The 10,167-nt window shown below is 50.0% G+C and overlaps 1 protein-coding gene and 1 pseudogene across 1 annotated transcript; one reads left to right on the top strand and one right to left on the bottom strand.

Annotated features, from left to right (window-relative positions):
- Positions 1–238: 238 nt before the first annotated feature.
- Positions 239–1,126, bottom strand: LOC129652200 (keratin-associated protein 5-10-like). The gene is made up of 3 exons (XM_055580514.1): positions 1,082–1,126; positions 891–982; positions 239–551 (listed from the first exon to the last, which is right to left on the bottom strand). The coding sequence occupies exons 1-3, from the start codon at positions 1,124–1,126 to the stop codon at positions 239–241; spliced, it is 450 nt and encodes a 149-aa protein (XP_055436489.1).
- Positions 1,127–8,740: 7,614 nt separating this feature from the next.
- On the top strand, positions 8,741–9,916 carry LOC129652202 (10 kDa heat shock protein, mitochondrial-like; annotated as a pseudogene).
- The last annotated feature ends 251 nt before the right edge of the window (positions 9,917–10,167 follow it).

Raw genomic sequence — 10,167 nt, forward strand, 5'->3', positions numbered from 1 at the left:
GTGGCGGCCACTTGGGTTTAGAGGACTATTAGCATGTGGCCTTCCTCTGCATAATGATATCCTAGATGGATGGGGACAGAGCCGAGTCTCCTCATGTGAATGGTGCTTCCTATGCTGGAGCAGGAAATGCAGGGAAGAGGTCCACAGAGCAAGATGTGTGCAGGAGAATGACAAGCCAGAGAGCCTCACAGATGCCGCAGTTGGAAGAGGTTAGCTGAATGCTGGAGTGACCATTACATCAGATCTTGCGCTGGCAGCAAACGGGGACACAGCAGCTGGACTGGAAGCAGCAGGGTTTGCAGCAGCTGGACTGGGAGCAGCAGACGGGGACACAGCAGCTGGACTGGGAGCAGCAGGGTTTGCAGCAGCTGGACTGGGAGCCGCCACAGGAGCCGCAGCCCCCTTTAGACCCCCCACAGGAGCCACAGCCCCCCTTGGAGCCCCCACACGAGCCACAGCCCCCCTTGGAGCCCCCACAGGAGCCACAGCCCCCTTTGCCACAGCTGGAGCAGGAGCAGGCTGGCACACAGCAGCACACGGGCACACAGCAGCTGGACTGGGAGCAGCAGGGTTTGCAGCAGCTCGACTGGGAGCAGCTGGGTTTGCAGCAGCTGGACTGGGAGCAGCTGGGTTTGCAGCAGCTGGACTGGGAGCAGCTGGGTTTGCAGCAGCTGGACTGGGAGCAGCTGGGTTTGCAGCAGCTGGACTGGGAGCAGCTGGGTTTGCAGCAGCTGGACTGGGAGCAGCCACAGGAGCCACAGCCCCCCTTGGAGCCCCCACAGGAGCCGCAGCCCCCTTTGCCACAGCTGGAACAGGAGCAGGCTGGCACACAGCAGTACACGGGCACACAGCAGCTGGACTGGGAGCAGCAGGGTTTGCAGCAGCTCGACTGGGAGCAGCAAACGGGGACACAGCAGCTGGACTGGGAGCAGCCACAGGAGCCACAGCCCCCTTTAGACCCCCCACAGGAGCCACAGCCCCCCTTGGAGCCCCCACAGGAGCCGCAGCCCCCTTTGCCACAGCTGGAGCAGGAGGAGGCTGGCACACAGCAGCACACGGGCTTGCAGCAGCAGACGGGCACACAGCAGCTGGAGCCGCAGCCTCCGGAACAGCCAGAGCAGCCCATGGTTCTGGTGGGTTGAGGGTGGAGTAGGTCAGAGGAGCAGGTGGAGAGAGAGAAGGTGCTCAGTGTGGGGCCTCCTGGGCCAGGAGCCTTTATACACCTGCTGGGGTGTATACCAGGCCGCTGATCACTTCCTCTTGTCTGTTTTTCCAGGTCATGTTTTTTTATTTGTTGTCTGAGCTCCTGTTGCCTGGGTCACTGACAACTTTCTTAGGTTTCTAAATTTTGCTTCTTCCTCATTCATCTGGATTTCAGTCTGTCCTTCCTAAGCGTCCCGGTAGTTGGTCACCTGCCTCTGGTTGGACTGTGTGTGACCTGTGAGGATGGCATTGGGTCCAGGCTCCTCCATCTCTGTTGGGAGTTTGCAGGTGTGATTAAGCTCAGCATCTTGAGATGAGCGAGTATCCCCTTGGGTGGTGATGGGTTAAGTGTGAGCACATCCATCATTGTGAGAGACAGGTGGGGGAGGCCTTAGCACGCCGAGAGGAGGAGAGGGTGTGAGGTGCAGCAGAGGGGGTTTGCAGGTGCCGCTTTGAGCGTCTGAGTGAGGTGGCCACAAGCCAGGGCATCCTGGCAGCCACCAGAAGGTGGTGGCGATGACAGATGGGCTCTCCTTGCAGACTTGCGGAGGGAGCACGGCCTTGCTGACGACTTGACTTACGGACCCGGGCTCGAACCCGTGTCCCCTGCACTGGCAGACAGATTCTGATCCACTGAGCTGCTCGGAACCAGTGTTATTGACCTTAACCCTCTAGCAGAACACAAGCTGAGTTCTTGAACCATTTTCAGCTTTTAGTTTTATTGTCAGCAAATCGAACGTACAGAGGTGACTTGAGCAGCTTCTAAGGGCATTATTAGCCAGAATAGGATCCCTGAGGCCGTGTGCAACGCCTCTGGGTCTCTGTTTCCAAGACTCTTAAGTGTTCTTTCAAGAAACCTGGCTATCTCTTTGGTATCTAGATATCTAGAACTCTAACAGAGAAAATAAAATGTGTCACTGGGAAGGGAATACCTCAAAATGGAGTGCTGACAGCTTCCTATTAGAAATATTGAAGAAGCTGGGGCCCTAGTGTTCGTGTCTTGCATGTTTGCCCTGGAGTTGGCCAGACCCCGCTCCCGCCCGGCTTCGGGCGACGCGGCCCGGGGCCCCAGGCGCGGTTTCTTGCGTCGTCACCAGGGGGTGCCGAGGCTCCCGCCGCTTTCTCTGCGGGAGCGGAACGCGCTTGACTCCAATCTGGCCTCGTTTCGAGCTTAAAGGCTGGAGTTCAAGATCTGTATCCGTTGTCTGACTTTGGAGGTCCAACCCAGAGAGGGTATGCATGTATTAGAGTTAACCGAGTAAGAAAAGAAATAACAGTAGATTACAGATTTAAAGAAATGATAGATACCACAAATGCGGCCGGACCTGAGAGAATAAGGGGTTTACACACTGGCTCAGCTGTCAAGAGTCCGCCTGCTGCGCAGGAGACACAGGACACACGGGTTTGGTCCCTGGGTCGGGAAGATCCCCTGGAGGAGGAAGTCGCGGCGGCTCCAGCATTCTTGCTCGGACAATCCCACAGACAGAGGAGCCTAGCCAGGTTCACAGAGAGGCAGACGTTACGGAGCACAGACGCAGGGAAAATAATCTTATTTTGTTGAATGAATTGCCCCAACCCCTCTTCTCTACCCCAGGGCATCCTCCACTATGGTTTTTCTTTCTTTTTTCTTTTTTTGGCCACATATCCTTCATCACTTAATCATATGACAACAATTTCAGAGTTTCACTTTCTAAAGTGAACACAAAGCTACTTCAGTTTTTCCTTTATCATGGCTGCTTGAGGTTTTTTTTTAGTTGTTGATTTTGAAAGTTTGTTTTAGCCTCATGATATGTAAGTATTTAGGCTTGCTATTGAATCTGGGGAAATATTAATCAAATGTCTTTACATTTGTGCTGTAAAACTTCAGGGGAGCAGCATTGTGTGGTGTTGAGTCTTATTGTTGTTCAGTTGATAAGTCGTGTCCAACTCTTTTTGATCCACTCCCCACCCTTCCCCCCGGCCCGGCAACCGTAACTGCACCACGCCAGGCTCCCCGTCCCCCACCATCTCTCAGAGCTCACGCAAACTCCTGTCCACTGAGTCGGTGATGCCATCCAACCATCCCATCCTCTGTCGTCTCCTTCTCCTCCCGCCCTCAGTCTTTCTCAGCATCAGGGTCTTTTCCAATGAGTTGGCTCTTCACACCAGGTGGCCTAAGTATTAGAGCTTCAGCTTCAGCATGAGTCCCTCCAGTGAATATTCAGGACTAATTTCCTTTAGGATGGACTGGTTTGACCTGCTTGTTTACCTTATATCTCATTTTAAGTTACATCTGTCAGCCTGTTTGTGATTACGTCCTTGGTGGAGTTGGCTCATTATGTGTTTAATACTATCTTTGACTGTGTCAATGTTTTCATGTCAAATCAGCAGGAAACGTAAACCTTTACCAAAATATTCATGTGACTTGCTATTACACATTTACTGGATTATCAAATAGTTAACGAGCTTTCCTTACTTTTGTTTGAAATGCACCGCCCCTTGTTAATGAATTCTGCTGTTGACGTGATATGAAACTTTTGCTGTAATTTGTGCTTTTCATCAGCATGCTTTCCTTGGTGTTTCAGACAGTAAAGAATCTGCCTGCAAAGCAGGAGACCTGGGTTCAGTCTCTGGGTTGGAAAGATCCCCTGGAGAAGGGAATGGCAGCCCATTGCACTATTCTTGCCTGGAGAATTCCATGGACAGAGGAGCCTGGCAGGCTATGGTGCATAGGGTCACTAAAAATTGGATATGATTGACTGAATAATATTTTCACTTTTAGGAATGACTTACAGCTTATTTTCGCATGTTTATTTCACATCTTATTACTTGTTTTCCTTTGAACTTGTTACTTCACACGGGAGTAGAGCTGACTAGCCATGCTGAGGTAGTTTCGGGTGAGCAGCGAGGTGACCCAGTCACACACATATGAACCCATTCTCTCCCAAACCCCGCCCCCATCCAGGCTTCCACATAACACGGAGCAGAGTTCCATGTGGTACACAGTAGGTCCTTGTTGGTCATCCGTCTTAAATATAGCAGTGTGTACACAGCCCTTCCAGACTCCCTAACCATCCGCTCCCCCATCCTTCCCCCCCAGCAACCATAAGTTCATTCTCTGAGTCTCTTTCTGTTTCATAAGTAAGTTCATTTGTATCATTTCTTTTTGGATCCCACATATAAGGGATGCCATTCATTATTTCTCCATCTCTGTTTGACTTACTTCACTCAGTATGACACTCTCCAGGTCCATCTGTGTTGCTGCAAATGCCATTTCATTCTTTTTAATGACCGAGTAATATTCCGTTGTGCATCTGTACCACACCTTCTTTATCCATTGCTCTGTCAATGGACCTCTAGGTGCTTCCACGTCCCAGCTGTTGTAAACGGTGCTGCAGCGAACACTGGGGTGCGTCCTTTCAGATCATGCCCAGGAGTGGGATTGCAGGTCATTTGGTAGCTCTCTTTTTATTTTTTTAAGGAGCCTCCATCCTGTTCTCCGTAGTGTCTATACCAATTCACATTTCCATCAACAGTGTAGGAGGGTACATTTTACTACTTTTGTGAGAAATCTTTCTTAGTTCTTTAATAACTAAGTGTGAAAATGACAAAAGACACTTTGCTCTTGCATGTTCAGCCCAGGGCCTTTGTTGCTGCGGGGGCTTTTCTCCAGCCGCGGCGAGCGGGGGCTGCCCTGCGGCCGAGGTGAGCGGGCTTCTCGTGGCAGTGGCCTCTCTTGTTGCAGCTCTCGGCTCCGGGGCGCAGCCGCGGTAGTTGTTGGTGCACAGGGTTAGTTGTGGAATCTTCTCAGACTAGGGATTGGAGCCTCTGCCCTGCACAGGTGAGCGAATTCTTAACTACTGGACCACCACGGGAGCCCCTGTCTCAGTTTTTTACCTGGAATGCTTAAAAAACATATTTCCAAACATTTTTGGGCTTCCCTGGTGGCTCAGACAGTAAAGAATCCTCCTGTAATGCGCAAGACCTGGGTTTGATCCCTGGGTCAGGAATATCCCCTGGAGGAGGGCATGGCAACCCACTCCAGTATTCTGGCCTGGAGAATCTCATGGATGGAGGAGCCTGGCGGGCTACATTCCACGGGCGTCGCAAAGAGTCGGACATGACTGAGCGACTAAGCATAGCACAGCACAGACATTTTTGCCTGGACAATCCCAAGGACAGAGGAGCCTAGCAGGCTACAGTCCACGGGGCCGCAAAGAGTTGGACCAGACTGAGTGACTGAGCTGGCAAACCGCAGTTCAGAAAGCACATCTGTCTTTTAACAACAAACTCGTCCTTTTGAGTGCACTTCTGGTACATTGTGTGTGTTCAGATTTCTCTCCTGAATTTTTGAAGATCTATTTAAGAGGACTTAAAACATCAAATCTACGTTGCGAGGCTTCCACAGCCTTCTACTGGCAAACCATAGCAAGCCATCGTTACTTTCAGATTCTGTGGAGAAAAACGTGAGCTATTGTGGAAGACGCTGCAGCATTAGGAGGGAACTGCCTGCGGGGATTCTGGGGCTGCACACGGCCTGGTGCTCTGCATGAGCACCTGCCCTTCTGAAGAGGGGTGCGCACTGCTGCCCTTAACCACACACGCCGCTCCAGCGCTGGTTGCGGCAGCCACGTCTTTCCCTTTGTTGAGTGAAGTCACAGGTGGACTGTTTTCTGTCGGTGGAAATGTTTCACACTGCTTGTAAAGTTTGCTGTGGCAGAAGCAACGGACAACTCTTGCCAGCCAATCGGGGTTCACCATTTCCAAGCAGCATATCCAGCCCTGGACACATATTTGTGTCTGGTTTATTTCACGGTTTATCTTGTACATATTCTCATTTATTTGGGTTGAATTTTCATGAACTGTTTTGGATAAATGAGTCACATGTGCTTTTACATTTGACATAGTTGTGAGGGCTCGTGCAAAGATGAATACAGTTCAGAATTTGGTTCTGAAGTGTCCTTCAGAAAAAAGCTATATATATACATACATATATATATATACACATATATATATATACACCCCACATCTTCTTTCTTCATCTACTGATGGATGCTTCAGATCAGATCAGTCGTGTCTGACTCTTTTTGACCCCATGAATCGCAGCACGCCAGGCCTCCCTGTCCATCACCAACTCCTGGAGTTCACTGAGACTCATGTCCATCGAGTCGGTGATGCCATCCAGCCATCTCATCCTCTGTCGTCCCCTTCTCCTCCTGCCCCCAATCCCTCCCAGCATCAGAGTCTTTTCCAATGAGTCAACTCTTCGCATGAGGTGGCCAAAGTACTGGAGTTTCAGCTTTAGCATCATTCCTTCCAAAGAAATCCCAGGGCCGGTCTCCTTCAGAAGGGACTGGTTGGATCTCCTTGCAGTCCAAGGGACTCTTGAGAGTCTTCCCCAACACCACAGTTCAGAAGCATCAGTTCTTCGGTTTTGTGTTCTGTCTGTTGTGAAAAGCACTGCAGTGAACATTCGTGTCCTGCGTCTTTTCTGATCATGTCCGTGTTTCCTTTGGGTAGACGCCCGGAAGTGAAATCGCCGGGTCGCATGACAGGCCCGTTTCTGATTTCTGGAGGAGCCGCCCTCCTCTCCCCGTGGTGGCTGCGCCAGTTGGCCCTCCTGCCAGCAGCGCCAGGCTCCCCTACTCTGCACGTCCTCGCCAGCACCAGTTATTCCTTGTCTTTATAACTGTGGTCCTTCTGGTCGGGTGAGGTGGTAGCTCTCAGACCTTTTCTGGGGAGGTGTCTTCTCTGGGTTCGTGTGTGCACTTTACATCACCGTGGATTTCCCGGGCCTTTAGTCCCGGCTCCCTCTGCGCAGCCCATCATCTCAGCCCCTGGCGCCCACCCCGGAAAGGCAGCTCGGATGCGGCCTGTGTTGTGTCTGTTTCCTGTGGCTTCCAAACGAGAGAATCAGTCGAGTCAGTGCCCCCCAGCAGGCCAGACTGATGGGACGGCCATCCCTCCAGCTGAAGTTCGTCCTTTGTTAATTATCAGTCGACACTGTTGTTATTATTTTTTGCCATACAGATTGTTCTTTTTATATGTTTATTTTTCTTTTATGCCAAATTTGTCTATCTTTTCTTTCTGTGAGCTGCTGAATTTTGTGCCATGGTTAGAAACAACTATCCCATCTCAGTATTATTTTAAAAGTTCCTCTTTTCTTTCAGTCATTTTGTGTTTTTATTTTTTATTTGAATCTTTACTCTGTATGGTATTTATTTTTAGAGTAAGAGATGAAGTGGGGCTTCCCTGGTGGCTCAGCGGTGAAGAGTCTGCCTGCGATGCAGAAGACACAGGAGACCCAGGTTCCATCCCTGGGTCGGGAAGATCCCCCGAAGAAGGGCATGGTGACCCACTCCAGTATTCTTGCCTGGAGACTCCCATGGACAGAGGAACTTGGTGGGCTACAGTCCACAGGGTCACAAAGAGTCAGACACTACTGCTAAGTGACTGAGCACAAGAGATGAAGTAAAGGTACAATTTTGATTTTTTAGCATCCTCCATAGTTGTTTTTGGCTGTGCTGGGTCTTTGTTGCTGCACGCAGGCTCTTCTCTAGCTGCAGTGCGTGAGCTTCTTACTGTGGAGCACGGGCTTTAGGCAGCCGGGCCTCAGTACTTACGGCTCGTGGGCTCAGTACTTGCGGCTCGTGGGCTCAGTGCTTGCGGCTCCCGGGCTCTAGAGCGCAGGCTCAGTAGCTGCGCGGCTCGGGCTTCGTCGCCCCGCGGCGCGCGTGGTCTTCCTGGGCCGGGGATGGACGCAGCATCTCCCGCACTGGCAGGTGGATTCTGCCACCGAGCCGCCCAGGAAGGCCCTGCATAGTTGCTTTAATATCCGTTTGTGGAATAATGTATTTTTGAACAAATATAATATGCTCTCTTTTATATGTAGAAAAGTCTCACGCACGTTTCAACCTCTCTCTGGTGGTCTGTTCTTTTACCTCTATTTGTTGGATTTTTACGTTTGTTTCAAGTTGTTTGAATGCTCATAACTTAAGAATAGGTTTGCTATCTGGTTCCATTTCTTTTAGGCAGTGCACTCTTTCCGAAACTGTCTCTTCCCTTGATTTATTTTTGGCTGTGCTGGGGTTTTGCTGCACGGAGGCTTTCTCTAGTTGGTGCTGGGGCTGCTCACTGCAGGGGCTTCTCTTATTGCTGAGCGTGGGCTCTGGGCACTCAGGCTCCAGCAGCTGTGGCAGGAGGGCTCAGTAGTTTCGCGGCTCGGGCTTAGCTGCCCTGCGGCATGTGGAATCTTTCCAGACCAGGGATCGAACGTGTGTCCCCTGCTTTGGCAGGCGGATTCTCAACCACTGGATCTCCAAGGAAGCCCTGGTCCCCTTTCTTTTCAACATTTTCTTAGCTATTTTTATGTATATCTTTTTTTCCCCCTGTATAAATGTTACAGTCAGCGTAGCTACTTAAAATATCTTCTTGGTATATGTATTCAGATCCAGTATATAGATTAATTTAGGAAGAATGACTTGCTTAAAATATTAACACTTCCTGCTGCCTGCAGCAAGGCGTGAGAGCGTGACTGGGAGCCGCGGCAGCCGGGGTCATGGCAGGACAGCCATTTAGAAAGTTTCCTCCCCTCTTTGACCGAGTATTAGTTGAAAGAAGGACAGCTGAAACTGTAACCAAAGGGGCGTTAGGCTTCCAGAAAAATCACAAGGAAACATTGCAAGCAATGGTAGTAGCTGTGGATGGGGCTCTAACGGAAAGAGTGGAGAGATTCAACCAGTTAATGGGCAAATTGGAAATACAGTTCTCCTCCCAGGAGATGTGAGTTCGATCCGTGGGTCGAGAAGTTCCCCTGGAGGAGGCATGGCAACTCACTCCAGTATTCTTGCCTGGAGAATCCCATGGACAGAGGAGCCTGGTGGGCCACAGTCCATAGAGTTGTAAAGAGTCGGACAGAACTGAAGCGAATGAGCACCAGAGATGAAGTAAAGATACAATTTACTTAGCACATAGCACACAAAGTAGTTATAGACAACAAGGATCACTTCTTATGTAGAGATGGTGGCGTTCTTGCTGACTATGTCGACTGAAATAAGTCACTATTGAAATGACATCACATGAAGCTGCTCGTTCCACTGAAGTCGTGACATCTTTCATCACGTAAATAATTTCCATGTTTCTCTTTTATAATAAACGAACAATATCCAAACTGATGATATCCAGTGTCTTTCAAATTTAGTTTCACTGTACTGGTATACGGAGAAGGCAATGGCAACCCACTGCAGTGTTCTTGCCTTGAGAATCCCAGGGATGGGGGAGCCTGGTGGGCTGCCGTCTACGGGGTCGCACAGAGTCGGACACGACGGAAGCAAGTTAGCAGCAGTACTGGTATAAACATTTTGAAATAAATATATATAAATGAAAAACCTTCCTATTAAAACAAGAATTATCTGTTCTTTTATTCATGACTCCTTTCATGTCTCTCAGTATATTACAACTTTCTTCACATAGATTTTTAAAGACTTTTATTGAAATAGAAGTTCATGGAGAAGAATGTCACCACGCTTCCTGTGAAGCTATTTTACCTTAATGCCCATAACCTGCAAGGCAAGTTTTCCAAAGATGGGCCACTAAGCATAGTTTAGGCTTAGAGCCAACATCCCTTTAGTGACGACCTTGTGACAGAATGCGAAGGTCCCCCCCGTTCCAGCCACGCAGCACACGCTCACCATGCATCATATTGAGTGCCCGTCTTTCACAGCTTGACAGACTTTCACAGACTGAGCACACATGTAACCAGCACGCCCAGATTTGGAGAGAGAGCGTCCCCAGACCCCGGGAGCTCTCTTCTGTCCTCTTTCCAACCACTTTCCCCCAGAGGAGCCGCATCCCGGTCCTTGGTGGTGTAGACCAGTCTGTTCTGCGTGTGTGGACGTCATGTGGAAATGGTCACAGCGTGTGCCTTTCTGTCGATTTCTTCTACTCAGCATCAGTCTGTAAGATTCCATTGCTGCCTGGTGGTCC

This window comes from Bubalus kerabau, chromosome 5 (genome assembly GCF_029407905.1).
Source record: "Bubalus kerabau isolate K-KA32 ecotype Philippines breed swamp buffalo chromosome 5, PCC_UOA_SB_1v2, whole genome shotgun sequence".
NCBI classification, from domain to species: Eukaryota; Metazoa; Chordata; class Mammalia; order Artiodactyla; family Bovidae; genus Bubalus; species Bubalus kerabau.

What these genes read in the sequence shown, in the direction of transcription:
- LOC129652200 (XM_055580514.1), bottom strand. Translation starts at nt 1,126, where the DNA reads ATGGGCTGCTCTGGCTGTTCCGGAGGCTGCGGCTCCAGCTGCTGT. An exon ending in GCTGCGGCTCCAGCTGCTGT is followed by an intron (nt 983 to 1,081) that starts GTGCCCGTCTGC and finishes GGGGGCTCCAAG; the next exon opens with GGGGGCTGTGGCTCCTGTGG. An exon ending in GTCCCCGTTTGCTGCTCCCA is followed by an intron (nt 552 to 890) that starts GTCGAGCTGCTG and finishes CTCCCAGTCCAG; the next exon opens with CTGCTGTGTGCCCGTGTGCT.